Below are 18,759 nucleotides of genomic sequence, written 5' to 3'. Positions count from 1 at the left end.
GCCTTTCCCGTGTCCATAGGAATTTTCAAACATGCTTATCAATTTGTACAAAAAAGAAATGTGTTGAAAGTGATTGGGATTGAGTTGAAGCTATTGATTAATTTTGGGAGAACTGATTTCTTAGTAATATTAAGTCTTCTCATCCAGGAACATTTACTCAGGTAGACTGTAATTTCCCTTAGCAGTGTTTTGTACTTTGTTTATTTATTAATTTATTTATTATTTTAAGTTTTTATTTTCATTCAGTTAACATATGGTATTATATTAGTTTCAGGTGTACAATATAGTGATTCAACACTTCCATACATCACCCTGTGCTCATCACAAGTGTACTTACTCCTAGGTGATAAATAGAGATAGATATAGACTATCAAGTTTATTTTTATATACTTGCAGCAAATAATTGGAAAATTAAATTTAAAAAATTCCATTTGCAACAGCATCAGAAAACATAAAATATTTAGGAATAAATTTATTTACTTACACCCAGCATGGAGCCAAATATGGGGCTTGAATTCATCACAGTGAAATCGAGACCTGAGCCGAGATCAAGCGTTGGACACTTAACTGACTGAACCACCCAGGTGTCCCTTTGTTTTGTAGTGTTAAGCAGAATAGTATCACCATGTTTTGAAGTTTTAAGTGGAGTAATATCACATGTCTTTTTGTCAAGATTTTTGGATGTTGCCCCATAGGTCCCTGGGGTTATGTTAATGTTTTTAATCATTTTACTATTTATTTTTCTGATAGTGTAATTTCTACCGATTTCTCTTCAAGCTGACTGACATCTGTCATCTTCATGTTACTCTTGGACCCACTCAGTGCAATTTAAAAATTTTTGATATTGTATTTTTGGTTCTAGAATTTCCATTTTGTCCTTTTTCTGCCTGCTTCTCTGCTGTTATTTCCTCTTTTTGCTTTAATTGCAAGCATATTTTCTTTTAAATACCTGAGCATAATTACACTAGCTGCTTAAAAATCTTTGTCTGCTGACTCCAATATCTGGGTCATCTGCAGGTTGATCTCCACTGATTGTCATTTCACTTCAAAATGGGTCACACTCATTCTTCCTTCACGCATGGGATAAGTTTGGATTATGTCCTGGATGTTGTTGATGTTATGTTGTGGAAATTCTGGATTCCACTATATTCTTCGGAAGACTATTGACTTTTGTTATGCCAGGCAAGTGACTCTCTTAGATGGCAGCTTAAATCTCAGGTAAGTTCCTTTATCCTTAGTTGGAGTCTGTCTTGTACATTGATGGTTCAGAGGCCAGGCAGAGTTTATACTCAGAATTTTGTCTCCTACTGATGGGGTGCCTGGGTGGTTCAGTAGGTTAATTGTCTGACTTCAGCTCAAGTCAATATTCTTGGGTCCTGGGATCCAGCCCAGCAGGGGTCCCTGCCGGGTGTGTGCGTGGGGTCTGCTTGTCTGCCCCTCCCCGACCCCTCCCTCTGCCCCTCCCCCAGCCCTCCCTCCGTCCCTCTCCCACACACTTTCTCTCTCAAATAAATAAATCTTTAAAAAAAAAAAAGAATTTTGGCTCCTCCTCTCTAGCTTTCTCCTTCCCACAATTCCCTGTTCCTCCCCCCCCCACCCCCGCAGACTTTCCCGTGACAGGCTATGGTCACCCTGACCTTTGTTTTACGGTTCTTCATGCCACTAAGACTGCAGGTTTTCTGTCAGAATTTTGAGTGTTCTTCACATTAGTTTCACCTTGCCATCAGGTTAAGGGCTGTAAAAACAAGTAACTCACCTTGTAATGTTAACCTTTTTCCACGTGTTGACTCTGGTCCAGAATCGGCCTGCTTTTGTTCCTTTTCCAGTGCCTTCGAGTTGCGGTTGGTTTGTATAGTTGTCACATGCAGGAGGGTCAAGTCCCTTCTGAGCTCCTCAGCAATGTTGGAGGCAGATGGTGACTGCCCATTGTATTTTGGTTACATATGGGGTTTTCTTTTTTTTTTTTTAAGATTTTATTTATTTATTTGACAGAGAGACACAGCGAGAGAGGGAACACAAGCAGGGGGAGTGGGAGAGGGAGAAGCAGGCTTCCCGCGGAGCAGGGAGCCGGATGCGGGGCTCGATCCCAGGACCCTGAGGTCATGACCTGAGCTGAAGGCAGACGCTTAACAACTGAGCCACCCAGGTGCCCCCATATGGAGTTTTCTATTATAGACTCTGGGGGAGAAGCAAGTCCACCAACCCCAATCACATTCTTGGTACCAAACTGCTTACATGTTAAAGCTAAATCAGAACTTCTCTGGGCCACCCAGGTGGCTCAGTTGGTTAAGCATCTGCCTTCGGCTCAGGTCATGATCCCAGGGTCCTGGGATGGAGCCCCACATCGGGCTCCCTGCTCAGCTGAGAGCCTGCTTCTCCCTCTGCCTCTGCCCCTCCCCCTGCTTGTGCATACTCTCTCTCTCTCTCTCTGACAAATAAATAAAATCTTAAAAAAAATCAGAACTTCTGCATGGTACTTAGCAGAGTTTATTTATGCTGGCAGAAGAGTCGTGACTTTGGGGTTCACAAATAATTTTTGAAAATATTATAAACTCTCATGTCCCCTACCTCTACAGCTAGCTAGATAGTAGTTCCTTGATTGGCCACATGGATAATGGAGAAAATGGAGGCCCAAATTGCACATATCTTTGTTCAACTACAACCCAGCTGTGTGACCCTAGACAAGTCACTTAACCTCTCTGAGCTGCCATTTCCTGATATCATCATACAACATACATTTCAGAGCTGATAGAAGGGCATGTAAGCGTGCCCATATACCCTGTTTTGCCTGGAAGAGTCCAGGTTTACAACTGTGGTCCCAGTTTACTGGTAAAGTCCCCTGTCATTCTCAAAAATGTTCTAATACTTATAAAGTACTATTACCAATCAAATCAGCAAATTTTCCTACTAGTGAGCCTCTAGCAGAATTCCCAAGGCCTTATTGCCTCACTTCCCTGCCTTACTTTTCAACAAAAGCATTGCCCAATAAAATATGGAGCAATGTCTAATGCTACTGTATTGGTTTTTTGTTCCATTTTTTTTTTCCTCTCAGAACTATATGGGTGAAGAGGGGTCTACTTTCAAAGACTGGTCTTTATTTCCAAGAATCAGGGCAAATCGCCTGATTCATCATTCCCCTTTCCACCTCTATGCATACCTAGGTGCATGTAGGCCAGAGATAAGTTTGGGAAGAAAAAGGTGTGTGTGTGTGTGTGTGTGTGTGTGTGTGTGTGTATGTGTGTACGTGTGTACGTGTGTGTGCACCCTGGTCACATCTGGCCCTGTGATCCGAGTGTATGTGTGGCTGTGTGTGTGTGTGTGTGTGTGTGTGTGTGTATGTGTGTACGTGTGTGTGCACCCTGGTCACATCTGGCCCCGTGATCCGAGTGTATGTGTGGCTGTGTGTGTGTGTGTGTACATGTGTGTGTGTGTACATGTGTGTACATGTGTGTGTGTGTGTGTGTGTGTGTGTACATGTGTGTGTATGTATATGTGCAGTTCTCACCCTCCAGCCTTACAGCAGGATGGTCTGGAGGTTGCAGCTGGTGCTGGGGTGAGAAAGGGGGATTTGGGCTCATGGGTGATGATTCCAGTTTCCATTTCCCACCTTGTCTTGGCAGATTTACCTGGATGAGGTCCCTCTGGGAAGGATTTTGGCTTCCGTATACTTGCCTAAATCACTGAGGGAGAGAATTCCTCCTAGCAACTTACAGACCATCTTGTTTAATTTTTTTGGCCAAACTTCACTCTTTAAGGTAAGTTCTTGCCTCTGGAAACTGTCATGAGCTGACATATGGTGACTCATTGTAATTATGAGCTCTTGCTATTTTCATGATGTTCTGTTTATTTTAGAATATGCTCTCTGATTTATTCTGCAAGTCTCCTGGCACAACCCCTGGTCCTCAACATGAATCAACGTCTTCTTTAATGATGTTCCCCAGTTTTTAATTTTCACAGCTTCTCCGCTTTGCAAGGGACCTTAAGGATCATATGGTGACCAAACAGAGGCCTCAAGATGTTTTAAAACCAAAAGAGGACAGCGAGTCCTCCTGATGAGTGTGGTTTCAACTTGTTCATGCTTTCCTCCCAAATCTCCCCTGGCTCCTCAAAGCCTCCACGCCCATTCTTTTGGGCCAATTCATTTGAAGCTGAGCGGTGTCCAGTAGGACACTTGCCCTCGAGTATTTGTTGCTCCTTCCCACCGCTTCCACAGAACCTTCTCTGAGGGCTCCAGTCCTTACCCATTATTAAAACCCAGAGGCAGTATGATGTGGTGGTTATGGGCATGGATCTGGGGCCGGTCTGGCTGAATTTAAAGCCGGCTAGGCCATAGTCTACCTGCGGGACCTTGGGCAGGTCCCCCAACCTCCACGGGCCTTAGTTTGCTCCGACGTAGACTAGGATGGTAGTAGTGCCTCACTGGGCTGTTAAGGATTAAAGGAGTTAATATATATAAAGTGCTTAGAACACTGCCTAGCACGTCATAAACACCAGGTAGCTATTTGCGTTGCTATTATTATTTGCCTCTTTGGGGGCTCTGCCTAATAAAAGGTTCATTCATTTGGCCCACTCCATCTCATCTAGCTGTTGGAAAGACAGCTGTCAGAGCTACAGCATGAAATGGTTGATGATCACTATTAATTGTTCAGGTTCACACTTTATTACCTCATTTGCTAATGAGAAACCTTGACTCAAAGAGTCCTATGGTCTGAATGTTTGTGTCCCCCAGAATTCATGCACTGACATCCTAACCCCCAAGATGATGCTATTAGGAGATGAAGCCTTTGGGAGGGGATGAGGTCATGAGGGTGGAGCCGTCATAATGGGATGAGTGCCCTTGTGCAAGAGGCCCCAGAGAGCTTGCTTGACCCTTCCTCCATGTGAGGATGCAGCAAGAAGCTGTCAGCTCTGAATCGGAAAGCAAGCCTTCACCAGAACCTGACCATGTAGGTACCCTGATCTTGGAATTCCAACCTCCAGAGCTGTGACAAAGAAGTTTCTGTTATTTAGAAGCCACTCAATCTGATATTTTGTTCTAACAGCTCGAACGGACTAAGACAAAGAGGCTAAGTGATTTTGCTCAAGGTCACACAGCTAAGAAGTGGCATAACTAGTAATCAAATCCAGGCTGTCTGACTCCAAAGTTCAAGTATTTCAGAGATCCATACGTTAACACCCCTGTGTATTTTCATTTTCTAGAGAGGCTATCCAAAGGAATGAATTTATAATGGTTAAATATTCACAGAATTATTGCAGGGAGATTGCACTGGGCCAACTAAAATATACCACATACCAACTCAAATATAACACATTGTCTCCAGTTATACCTGTAGGATGTTCTGTTCTCCTGGAATTCTCTAGTGGCTCCCCTTTCTGTCTTTGTACATTCTATTTATTCCTGTGGGTTCAGCTCAAATCCCACCCAGAAAGCCTGCGTGGAGTTCATGAGCCCCTGCTTTCCTCCCCACCCCATGCTTGCCTTCTTGTCTTCCATACCCATCTAGTCACTAGTCTGGTTTCCCTAAGTGGATTGTGGTGGATGTCGTGGGTCAAACATGTTTTATTTTCATGGCATCTGGCACAGGGCTAGGTACCCAACATGTTTTCAGTGGATATGTATTTATTAAGCCTTGTTTTTAAATGGAAGAAAAAAAGTTGGCAAGACCTGGGACAAGACAGTTAATGAACAAAAATTTTAATAAAAACGAAGAATGTGGTTCATAGCACTCTGACCCTTTTGGTTAACTTGAAATTTCTGTTATCATCTGACATACCATTATTTTTGTCTTAATTTCTCTGCTTTCTTGAGAGGGCTGTGCCTGTTGCATAGACTAAAAGATAAACTTATTTTGCGTAGATTTCACACCTAATAAGTAATTTTTATTCACTAACATCTTCCACTGGAGGGGATTAAAGATCTTTGCCAAAATTAGCCTACGGACGTCATAGTGCCAGATAATGGATTAGAAGTAGCCTGACATCACATTCAGAACTGGAAGGGCCCTTGTAACTCATAGTGGCCCATCTCATTTTACCGATGATGATATTGAGACTCAAAGAGGGGAAGGGACAATGTATTCAGTCAGTCACACAGTTATTATTCAGCCAACAAATCCGTATCGAAATCCTGCTCTGTGTCTTGTGTGGTGCTGGGTGCTGGTGATTCAACAGCAAGCAGCAGAGACATGGTGTGGGCCCTCCTGGAACTTTCGGTCTGAGGGGCAGAACAGAAACTGACAGATTCTAGCTCTGAAGGGGATGACCTGAGCCTGGGTCCTGTGCCACTGATTGTTAGTCCTGTGCACTGATTGTGCCACCTCCTTATAAGGAGGTACTTATAAGAGATGCCACCCTCTAACTACCTTCTCCCCTAAGTCCCAAGTCTCACAGACTCGCCTTCACACTGCTTCCTCTGATATCTTTTGATCAAAATCTTCACTGCCACCGCAACATTTTACTTTAAAAATGGTTGATAAGGGAAGGCTGGCTGGTTCGGTCAGTGTTGCAAGTGACCCTGGATCTCGGGGTTATGAGTTCCAGCCCCACGTTGGGTGTAGAGATGACTTACAAATAAAATCTTGAGGGGCGCCTGGGTGGCTCAGATGGTTAAGTGTCTGCCTTCGGCTCAGGTCATGATCCCGGGGTCCTGGGATCGAGCCCCGCATCGGGCTCCCTGCTCGGAGGGAAGCCTGCTTCTCCCTCTCCCCCTCCCCCTGCTTGTGTTCCTGCTCTTGCTGTCTCTCTCTGTCAAATAAATAAATAAATAAATCTTTAAATAAATAAAATCTTGAGAAAAAAGTTGTTGATAAGACGCCACTCTTGGAAAACACATACTCCCTCCTCCACGAGTGGCTGGCCTCCAGGAGAAGGACAGAGCACTGGGCAAGTACACTCTGGCACAGGGGCTCTGGGAGCATAGAGGAAAGATCAGGGAGGTCAGGAAAGGCCCAGGGAGATGTCGGCTGGAACCCGAGGTTGAGTAGAAGCTAGGCGATAAAAGGATGGAGGAGTGCTTCCGGCCGAGGAAACTTCCCTAAAATGTTCAGAGGTGAAACAGGCAAAACTTGAGCCTTGAGCCAAGGAGTGGAAGAGTGAGAAATGATTTAACGCCTTTTCCTGCATGGCCGCCATTTTGTACGAAAGGGAAATTAAGCCGGAGGACAGGTTAATTAAGTCCTGGGTTGCTGTGTGTTTCCCCTCTTTTGGCATTTCCACTCCAGAAAACTGTATCTCTTAGACTAAGTTGAGAGGGTTGTTAGATATCACCTGGTCCGCTTTTCTTCCTGTTATCGGTGTACCAGAGAGGGGAAGAGACTTTCAAGGAACAAGAGGGCTTGGGCTAGCACTTGGTCTTTGGATGGTCAGCCGGGGCCCTTGCCACCAGATTGTGCTGTAGATCCACCTCTGCATCAGGCTACCACAGGGGAATTCCTCTGGGAAGGGAGCGTGGAGCGACCAGGCTGGCTTTGAATGAACAGAGCTGGTCAGGAACCAGAAGTGAGTAGCTTCCTAGCGGAGCCCCAGGCTGTGTTCACAGTTAGCCAGTTCTCAGTGGATTCAGGGCTCAGAAATAGGAGCACTGGGCATCTTCTGAAAGTGGCCCAGCAGACTCTGCAGGGGGCGTCATCTAGGCTCACCTCATCTAGGCCTCCTTGGCAAGTCCTCAGAGGACTTGCTTCCCATCCCTCCTGTCCTGCACCTGCCTCATCTCTTGTCTCTTCACAAGTGCCCGGGAAGAGGCAGTGTCCCAGCTGCCTCGCCCCCTGGGGCCTTGGCCTGTGGCACTTTGGCCCTGTGAATTAGCAAGCGCCACATCCTAACAGCTACATTCTACTTGATCTCCTTGGAACCACCATTTCTGAAGCATCTCTGCCCATTCAGGCACTAGATGTGTGATCTTTGTCCAAGTCTTTGAGCCTCCCCAACCTTCTGTTTTTCCAGAAAATGCCTATATTGTTTCATTGAGGACTAAAGACGGTGTATGTGGAAAGCACCTAACAATGTAACTGGCTCACTCTGGGTGCAAGACGAAATACTTGCTGTATGTTTGGCCATGCAGGGGACGTGAGGCCACGTGACGCCTCTGCTCTGACCTCAGAGTTCATGGTCCCCTAGGGAGGAGATGACAGTCCTCAGAAACTTATTTCAACCTGAATGTTTATCCACCTGCTTCCAACGTCAGGGGAGATGAACCAGCCGGTGGCTTATAACTAACCCACGATGAATTTATGTTTCTTATGAGGAGGAGGGGCCCCCTAAAAGTAAGTAAGGGTGGTTAGGGGTTGGAGCTAAGATAAGCTGTGAAACGTCAGGGTTCAGAGTTATCAAAGTAAGGAATGGTTTCACTTTGTTGCTGGTGTGGTACTGAGTAGCAGGTAACAACAAGGTAGCAACAAAGCCGGTGCTTGCTGAATACATATTTGGATGTGGGGCTCGGGTTAGTGAATTGTTGTAGCTTGGTAGAATCGAGACCTTATGCGAAGACAGGAGATGAGCTAAATGACCTCTAAAAACTTTTTCTCAGGAGTGCTTGGCCGGCTCAGTCAGAAGAGCGTGCAATTTTTGATCTCGGGGTCGTGAGTTCGAGCCTCAAGTTGGGTGTAGAGTTCACTTAAAAAAGAAATAAAATCTTAAAAATAAATGAATAAATACAAATGAAAATTTCCTTTCAGCTGTGATTTTATTTTCCATATTTCTGTGCCTCCGGCCATGCATTAGTAATTCTGAACTGATTATTGACATGCAAGACATTGGAAATTTAGGAGCTGAACTCCTCTTCCTTATGTTTCACCCACAGACCGGAAGCGCCACGAAAGCACTAGGCACCTTCGTGGTGAGTGCCAGCCTTTCAGATACGTCCATTGAAAACTTGGCTGAGCCAGTGGTTATCAATCTGCAACATGTTGAAGGAGACCAGGTACTATACCCATTTTCATCTCAGAATAGGAAGGCCTCTGAACCCCTCCTTGGACTTCCTGTTAAAAATAATGGACTAGTGGGGCGCCTGGGTGGCTCAGTCGGTTAAGCATCTGCCTTTGGCTCAGGTCACGATCCCAGGGTCCTGGGATCGAGCCCCGCATCGGGCTCCTACTCAGCAAAGAGCCTGCTTCTCCCTCTCCCTCTGCTTGTTCTTTCTCTCTCCCTCCCTCCCTCTCTCTGTCAAATAAATAAATAAAATCTTTTAAAAAATGGGCTAGTTAACAGATGTGGTTCTAAGACTTAAAGAAGATCGTCCCATTTTGGGCAGTAGAAGTGTGTTGTAGTTGAAGCCTTCTAGAAATAATGCCATCGCTTAAAGGGATCAGTAACGGTGGGCTTCCAGCACTGTGACAGATTGGCAGAGGACTGACTAGGGCAGGTGGATCTTTTGGTTGTCCCATTACACTAAGTGATATTTAATTCCATTTGTTTTTGAGTGAGGCAAACAATTTAAAATAATTGAACATTTTGATCCTTTTCAATTGCCACGAAGAGCATTAAAATATGTATTAATTATCACCAACGAATTAAAACCATAGTCATATGGCATAACATATGGTATATATTACTAAATGATCAAATTTAGCTGTAGTATAAGAATGAACTACTATTCCATTCTTTGATGTTAATGTATGTCCAGTGTGAAGTCTTACTAGCTTCCTTCATTCCCAATCTAAATGACCAGATGGTGCAGCATATTTTTCACAGGTCTTAATTCTAGGAGGGAGGAAAGAAGGGTGGGAGAGGGAGAGAAGAAAAAACAGATACCACATGAAACATGTTAGATGGGTGAGCTCTCTCAATTCCAGCACGGGCCCCGGCTCTCCAAGCATCCCCCAACAACCAACTTCTCATTGCCTCCAGTTCCCTGGAGATTGTAGGAGCTGGTGAGGCCCCAGGAATGCTCCCTGGGCCTAATGAGCAAGCAGCTCAACTTTGTATCCATAAAGCTTGATCTCAGCTGTGAGCCCCAAATTCCAAAGTTCTGCAAGGACCACCTACCCCACATCAGACCTGCCCTGACCATTCAACCTCCTCCTGGACCTTGCACCAGGAGGGTCTAGCAAATTCCTATGTTACCAAATATTTGTGTGTGTGTGTGTGTGTGTGTGTGTGTGTGTGTGTGTGTGTGTGTACACATTCAGTTTTATTGTAACAAAGCAACTTGTACACTTTTAACATTTAAAACTGAGCATCATCTTGGGGCACCTGGGTGGCTCAGTCGTTTAGGCATCTGACTTTGGCTCAGGTCATGATCTTGGGGTCCTGAGATCGAGCCCCATGTCAGGCTCCTCCCTCAGTCAGCTTGGCCCTCTCCCTTTGCCCCTCCCCCTGTTCCTGCTCTCTCTCTCGAATAAATAAATAAAATCTCAAAAAAGAAAACCCTGAGCATCATTTTTCCTTTCCAGTGACACACACAAAAAGTTTTTTTTAAAGAATAAACAGGAACAAAGTTACAATAGAGAATGTCAATTCCAAATAAGATCCTACAGGGACTGCTAATTCTCCCATCGAGTGGCAGGGCTCAAGTCATCATTAGTAGAGAATTTTATTTTAAAAGTGTCATCTTAAACTGCAAGGAATTCCATTAAACATCACAATTAAACACGCCAGAGGAGAAGCCATGTTGTCAGAATGCCCACTTAACCCACCCAAACATTTCAAACCCACCCTTTGCTGATCTTCTATAACCTCATTTTAAAATTTCATTTTATTTTTATTTTTTAAAGGTTTTATTTTTTTATTTGAGAGAGAGAGAGTGCGGGGGAGAGAGAGGGTGAGAGCATGAGCAGGGGGAGGAGCAGAGGGAGAGGGAGAAGCAGGCTTCCCGCTGAGCAGGGAGCCTGACTCGGGGCTCGATCCCAGGACCCTGGGATCATGACCCGAGCCAAAGGCAGACACTTAACTGACTGAGCCACCCAGGTGCCCCTAGAACCCCATTTTTAGAAAAAATTTTTCTTTTTTTAACCAAGAGAAAGTAGATTGATGCATGTTGGTCCATGCTAACTGTCCATACTCACATAGAGACGCTGTAATCACATAGAGCCCAATATCCAGAAAAAGGAGGAAAGGGGGAACTCTAGGCACTACTGCACAGGGGCCCCACACCCTCCAGCTTCCAGCAGACCTAGGGGAGCAGAATTTCCCACAGAGTACGGTGGTGTTGATTCCAGAAAGTTTGTGTTGATACAAGAAGGGATAAAAATGAATTTGGAACAGAAAGGGTAGAGATTCTTTCTCCGCTGTGTTCTGCTTGAGGCATTTCCCCCCAAAATAAGTTGAGAACCATGGTATAGACAGAGAGAAAAGAGACTTGAAAAAACGGCGAATGAGCACAGGAGGAAGGGAAAAAAAAGACTGCAACTTGCTGCCAAGGACTGGAGAAAATTTAAAAAGGAAGGTTGGAATCCATCGGCGTTCCGTGACTCGGCTTCTCCTTCTTCCTCCTCATCTACCTCCCTTCATCCTCTCCTTCATCTCCTTCACCTTCATCCTCCTCTCCTTCACCAATATCTTCCAGTCCTCCTTCTTCATCATCATCTTCTTCTCCTTCCCTTCCTTCATCATCCATATCGGGAGCCAAGTAGTGTGGTCACGGATTTGGCCAAATATCATCTTTGATGACCTCTGCTGGTTCATCTGCACCTGCATAGAATGGTCAAGGAACCAGGGGAAGAAGCCTTGGTTCCTCATGCTGTCTCCTCCTGCTGGCTCAATTCTGCATTGGACTTAAATGTTTCGTCAAATCCTTTCTGGATTTCCATTTGATTTCAGTGGACTTGGAAGACGAATCACCATTCTCGGTCAGATGAAATTCTTTGGAGAGAACTTTATTTTCGAAGTAAAGGTTTTCATCAAAATAAAAATAGAGAACTTTATTTTCGAAGTAAAGGTTTTCATCAAAATAAAAATCTATCCTGTAACCTACCTGATTTAATATCTTCAAATTCTGTCACTTCAGCTCAGCCTCTCTCCATCCTCCTCCCTGAGCAGTGCAAACACTTGTGGATGGTTGACAAGTGTTGTTACCCCTAAATTGGAGATCTGGGCTATCAGTTCCGACCTCTTCTGAAAAACATGGTTGGTGGAGTTTGTTATATTTCTGTTCTACTTTCAAGATCTCCACACTGGGTTGTTCATGAGTCTATTTCATTTTGTACTTCATCAGCGTGTTCAGTTGCTTCTGCTGCTCTTTTTCTCCCTTCAGCAAGTGCTGAGAGGTCAACAGCTTCTCTGGCTTAGGGGGAAAGAGGCAGACTGTTTTCTTCATTTGAGGCAGGAGCGAAGACTGGCATTTGGGGGCCATGCTGTGAGGAAAGTCCATGGAACAAAGGCAGACGCACATCTGGAAGAAGCTCTGATTACTCCTATGTTACCAAATATTTTATTTATTTGGTTGTTTATTTATTTATTTTAAAGATTTTATTTATTTGAGAAAGAGAGCACACACAAGCACGGGGAGGGGCAGAGGGAGAGGGAGAGAAGTAGACTCTCAACTGAGTGTGGAGCCTGATGCGGGGCTCAATCCCAGGACCCTGAGATCATGACCTGAGCCGAAACCAAGAGTCAGACGCTTAACCAACTAAGCCACCCAGATGTCCCTACCAAATATTTTAAAGGACACATACTAGACCACCATGCAGTAGTATGCTGTTTTCTCACTTATAAGCCCCAAGTCACTTGGGGTTAGTCTTAAAACCAACTTGCAGATGGTCCAAGTGTATGTGCATGTGTGTGTGTGTCTACTGTTTGTAAAAACATCGAGAAGAAGACACTTGTGTGTAGTTGCCATCGTGTGGTAACTATCACAAGGAAAGGTGCTTACCTCTGATTTTTCTTTTTTCCAGAATTCTGATTGGGTTCACTGTGCCTTTTGGGACTTTGGGAGTAACAGTAAGTATTTTTCTTAGCAAGGTTTGTCTTCAGCTCTCAGTGAGCCTTTGCCCCTGACCATTTTCCTAGTTGGCAGTTGGATGAGAGGGAGCTATACTGTCTTACCAGATCCTACAGAGAACTCTGACTGACCAAGATATGAATATGAGTTTTGTATCTAGTTACGGCATGGGAGGTTAAAAAAAAAAAAGCCTTTCTCTTTGATAAGATGCTTATTTGGGGGATCAGAAAAATCATACAACTCGGGCATAAGGGAATTTGGAAGACCCAGTGCAGAGTAGCCTTAAGCTGTCTGAAGCAAGTTGAGAAAGGAACACCTGGCTGTTCATCTGTGTTTTCCCATGGAAATTTGCAACATCTACTATCTTCCTCCTTTTTTTTCTCGTCTAGGCTGACTGTGTGACCCTGGGGAGCCCATTTACTCTCTTGGGGGGGCCCCAATCTTTTTATCTTTTCATCGAAGGGATAAGACTTCCTGGTTGATCTCGAAGGGCCCTTCCTGCTTGGCTAGGTCTGAGTCTTTGGGGACAGTAAAGAGAAGGGGTTTGGGATGGGGATCGCTGAATGGGTTCCTCTTCAGTTTGCCTTCTCCATTGGAATCTCCAGGGATATGGCCAAATCTCAAAGTATTCCCACCCAGAATCTATTTTCCCTGGAATGCCAGGAGTGGCTACGTGCCCCTCTGCCTGGGAAATTTTCCTTTTTCAGTATCCTTGAAATTGCGGGAGAAAAAGGAAATTCTCCTCCCGTGGGACTACCACTCCTTCCCTACAACAGAGATAGCACGGCCTTTCCTGGTCCTCTCCAAGTATCCCAGGCTAAGGTTCCTGCAAAATGATGAGCCTTGTCACTGACACCTTTGCCCCCACCCTCTGTCCATGGATCCAGAGCCTCTGGAATCTATGGAGTTATCCTGGATGGACAAATTTTGACATTTTGATAACCTCTCTGGTCTAGTGGTACCCTGGTGGTTCTATTCTACATCTGGTCTAGTATCTGAGGTCTACAGGTTACGCAGAGGTATGGAGGTTGGTTTTAGAACCCTGAATAAACTCAGGAGTGAGAAACGAGGCAAGTGTCAAGTAAACCAGAGGCTTTAATTGGCCCTAAGGAGTGACAGACAGACTGTGATCTGGCTCGTGCTGGTCGTTTCAGATGTTTACTCCAGGGCCACCAAGCAGGCCCAAATGTCAGCCTAGATTCCATAGCTCATGTCCTTCAGAAAGTTCTAGATCTACCTGTTTCCTATTTGTGCTACTTAAGAAAACAGTCCTAACTCTGTCCCTCCAGCATGGTGGCAGGACTCTGTTCATGATTAGAGTCTATCCTAATCTGTAGGAGTTCCTGTGCGGGAACAGGAAGTGAGAGCCCAAGAAGGTATGCCATGCACAAAGTCCCCCAAAAGTCAATTTTGCCTATTAGACTTCATTTGATTTCAATGTTCAACTATACCTCTATCTTGCTCTCTTAACAAAGAATACTAATTAGAACACATGCTCGGAAGGTGCATATAATGAAAAGTTAAACATTTCTGAGAAAAACAAAATTGCTTTGAAATTCCCTTCTGTCTCCTGCAGATGGGCAAGGTGGATGGAATTCATCAGGCTGTAAAGTAAAGGAAACGAACGTAAATCACACAATCTGTCAGTGTGACCACCTCACCCATTTTGGAGTCTTAATGGTGAATTGTCTCTTAATCACTCCTTGATAGAGTTTGGACAACTTCTATTAGATTACAGACCAGAAATACCTGGGTGAACTGTGATGGAAAAGTGGCATGTGAGTGGAAAAAAAGCCCCCTCTTTGTTCATCCAAAGTAGAGCAGATTGAAATAAATATTTCTTTTTCTCCTTATAAAAGTAATGCCTGCTCCTCAAAATTCAAACATTACAGAAAAGGTCCCTATAATCCCCCTCCCAAGAGATCACTGCCTTTAACACCTTGTTGTAAATCCTTTCACATTTTTTTCCTATGTGTATATTTTCCTATTATCCTACATACACATTATCCTATGTGTATATATTCCTATATTTTCCTATGTGTATATGTTTTTTTTTTTAAAGATTTTATTTATTTGACAGAGAGAGACACAGCGAGAGAGGGAACACAAGCAGGGGGAGTGGGAGAGGGAGAAGCAGGCTTCCCTGCCGAGCAGGGAACCCGACGCGGGGCTCGATCCCAGGACCCTGGGATCCTGACCTGAGCCGAAGGCAGATGCTTAACGACTGAGCCACCCAGGCGCCCCAAAATATGTTTTTGTTTTATAAAAATGGGATCAAATTATTCACGCTGTTTACCACTTGCTTGGCACTAACAATACAATGGGGCACCTTTCAGGCAAATACATATCTATCTACTTCAATTTTCAAAATACCTTTATAGAATTCTCTACAATGCCTATATGCAGGCATTTTAGTTTTACTGTTTACTGTTTTTCTCCATTATGAACAATGCTGTAATACACATTTTTATTCACTTCTCTTCTAACACTGGTGTAACTATTTCTATAGGATAAATTGATGGAAGAAGAATTGCTGGGTCAAAGGGTATGGTCATTAAATTTTTTAATTGTCAGACTGCAGTGTAGGAAAGATATATTTTTTAAAATTCTTGCGCTACTTAACCAAACAAGACTCCTCAAGTCTCATATTCAGGCTTAGAGCTTCAGTCATCATTAGTTAACTCTTCCATCTCTTTAGTTCCCTATGGCCCTCCCTAACATGAGGACTTGCTGAGTTTTCCTTCAAAATAGTCTCAAAGGGGCACCTGGTTGGCTCAGTCAGAAGAACACCTGACTCTTGATCTCGGGGTTAGGAGTTCGAGTCCCACGTTAGGCACAGAGTTTACTTAAAAAAGAAAAGAAAGAAAATGGCTCTCAAATGTGTTCCTTCTTCTTTACTCCTCTCTGAGTACTTTCTTAGTTCTCTTGAGTTACTTTATTATATATACTATATACTGTCATCTGAATGTGTTGTGCACGAGTTGTTTCTCTGATTCATGGTAAACTTGGCACTGTTAATATTCTGAACCAGATAATTCTTTGTTGTGGGGGACTGTTCCGTGCATGGTAGGATGTTTATCAGCATCCCTGACCTCTCTAACCACTAGATGCCAGTAGCCCTTTCCCCAGGCATGACCACCAAAAATGTCTCCAGACATTGCCAATGTCCCGGGGGGAGGGGCAGTATTGCTTCTAGTTGAGAATAACCAGGGTAAGACAAGTGCTTCTTAGCCTTTTATGATTCATGAATCTCTATAACTTGAGGAAAGCCTGGACCTTCTCCCCAGAACAATGCACACATATGGTCAAATGATTTTGCATGCCATTTCAGGTCTTTTATGGTCTTCAGGTTAGAAAATTTCCGGATTATGTGATCTCTAAGGTCCATTTTGTCTCTCAACTTTATGAAAGTTATTTAAGGCCTAAGGGAAAGGAACATTTCTTTTTTTTTTTTATGTTCTGTGTAGTGTTTTGGGACGCTTAGTTCAAATAATGATTCACTTTGCATCCCAAATTCACATCTATTAGTTTGGTTACATTTTAAGTGTGGAACATGTTAATGACAATAAAGCCAAGGACTAAATGTTCTTCCAGTGCTGTTGATGGCTCTCCATGACCTGTACACAGTAAGTTGCACTAAGCATATTCAACAAACAATATACAGTCTTATTGTATATTCATCCACATACTCTGGTTTTATAAGAGCTGTAGTAGAGACGCTATATATCTTGAGAACCTCCTGTTGGTGAGCCCTGGAAGCATTTTACCATAAACTTGCTCTGGCAAACGTATAAAATACAACATATTGCATTTCCTAGGATTTATCCAGGTCTGCAATGGATGCAGTGAATGAACGGATATTAGTGCTGATAACATACGTTGGATGTGGAATCTCCTCCATTTTCCTGGGAGTTGCAATAGTGACATACATAGCTTTTCAGTAAGTTGATAAAGTCTTGCTCTGAATAGGTTTAATTTGGTTTGATGGATGCTGTTGTCATTGTAACCACATTAATTTCATAAAATGTTCCTATTCATCACAATAGGAAGAGGTCAAATCCATTAGGTTATGAAGTGGACGGATTAAAAAAACAGGCAAGTCTCTTCTAAAAAAAGAGAGAGAGAGAAAGAGAGAGAGAGATTATAATTGGATTTTTAAAAAGCAAGAGGTTTGGGGTAGGGTAAGATTTCTCTAATGGGATATAAAACACTAACCATAAAAGAAAAAGTTGATAAATTGGACTTCACTGAAATTAAGAACTTCTTCCACCAAAAGACACAATCAAGCTAGTGAAAAGGCAAACCATAAATTGGAGGAAGATAATTGCAATGTGTATATCTGACAAAGGACTTTTATGCAGACTATACTCTTACAAATGAAAAAGATAGACAATACAATTAAAAGGAGGCAAAAAACTTGAAAGGGACCTCACAAAAGAGGAAATCCATGCCTAACCCTAATCATTACGCAAATGGCTAATAACCATATGACAATGTTCTCAACATCATTACTCATCAGAGAAATGCTAATGAAAACTACAGTTATACTTCTATGCACCTACCAGAATGGCTAAAATTAAAAGTATTAACAAGAGCAAATGCTAACAAGGGTGTGGATCAACTGGAACTCTCATACATTGCTGGTGGGAATGTAAAATGGCACAGATACTTTAGAAAATTCTTGGACAATACTACTAGAATAAATACATATCTAGCTGTTGACCCAGAAATGTCACTATTAGAGAGAAATGAGTGCATGTGTCCACTGAAAGATATATACAAGAATATTCATAGCAGGGGCACCTGGGTTGCTCAGTTGGTTAAACGTCTGCCTTCAGCTCAGGTCATGATCTGGGGGTCCTGGGATCAAGCCCCACATCAGGCTCCTTGCTCAGCAGAGAGTCTGCTCCTCCCTCTCCCTCTGCCCCTCACCCCCACTCGTGCTCTCTCTCTCTCTCTCTCTCAAATAAATAAACAAAATCTTAAAAAAAAAAGAATATTCACAGCAGCTTCATTCATAGTGGCTCCAAATTGGAAACAACCCCAACGTACATTAACAGTTGACTGGATGAATAAATTGTGGTATACTCATAAAATGGAATGCTTCACAGCAGTAGAAAAGAATGGACTACTTCTGTACAACACAGAACATAATATCTAAATCTCACAGGCATCGAGTTGAACAAAAAGGAAGCCAGAAAAATAGGAGAGCATACTGCATGGTTCCATTTATATGAAGTTCTAAGTACAGGCCTAACTAAGTCTATGGGGACAAAAGTTAGAATATTGTTTACTTCTATTGTGTGTGTTGGATGGTCGGGGAAGTTTGTTGAACAGGAGAAAGAATGAAGGAATCTTCTGAGATTTGAAAATATTCCCCCCTAGAGAAGGTATTTGCAAATGATGTATCTGATAAAAGGTTAGTATCCAAAGTACATAAAAAACTGGGGCGCCTGGCCAGCTCAGTCATTGGAACACGTAACTGTTGATCTCAGGGTCATGAGTTTGAGCCCCATGTTGGGGATAGAGATTTACTTAAAAAAAATTAATAAACTTTAAAAAAGTGTACAATTAAATAGTTTAAAAATAAATACAAAAACGTGATATAACTCAACACGCCCCCAAAACCAATAATCCAATTAAAAATGGGCAGAAGACATGAACAGACATTTCTCCGAAGAAGACATCCAGGTGCCCAAAAGATATGTGAAAAGATGCTCGACATCACTCATCATCAGGGAACTGCAAATCAAAACTGCAATGAGATATCACCTCACACCTGTCAGAAGGGCTAAAATCAACAACACAGAAACAACAAGTAGATCTAGCCCTGAGTCTGCTGAAGGAGTGATGATAGAATGTTTGTATCCAGAAAACTCCTTCCT

General features: G+C 43.2%; 1 protein-coding gene and 1 pseudogene across 1 annotated transcript in view; one reads left to right on the top strand and one right to left on the bottom strand.

The window, feature by feature from the left end:
• Positions 1–18,759, top strand: part of ADGRG4 (adhesion G protein-coupled receptor G4) — a 126,471-nt gene that overhangs the window by 91,037 nt on the left and 16,675 nt on the right. The window contains 5 exon segments of the mRNA XM_035725739.1: positions 3,621–3,755; positions 8,798–8,917; positions 12,828–12,873; positions 14,451–14,554; positions 16,693–16,814. Of these exon segments, the coding sequence (XP_035581632.1) occupies positions 3,621–3,755; positions 8,798–8,917; positions 12,828–12,873; positions 14,451–14,554; positions 16,693–16,814 (527 nt within the window).
• On the bottom strand, positions 11,060–12,286 carry LOC113931187 (annotated as a pseudogene).

The sequence above is a fragment of the Zalophus californianus genome, chromosome X, assembly GCF_009762305.2.
Source record: "Zalophus californianus isolate mZalCal1 chromosome X, mZalCal1.pri.v2, whole genome shotgun sequence".
Classification (NCBI taxonomy): domain Eukaryota; kingdom Metazoa; phylum Chordata; class Mammalia; order Carnivora; family Otariidae; genus Zalophus; species Zalophus californianus.
Note: the sequence above shows the minus strand (reverse complement) of the source record. Positions and strands in the feature narration are given on the sequence as shown.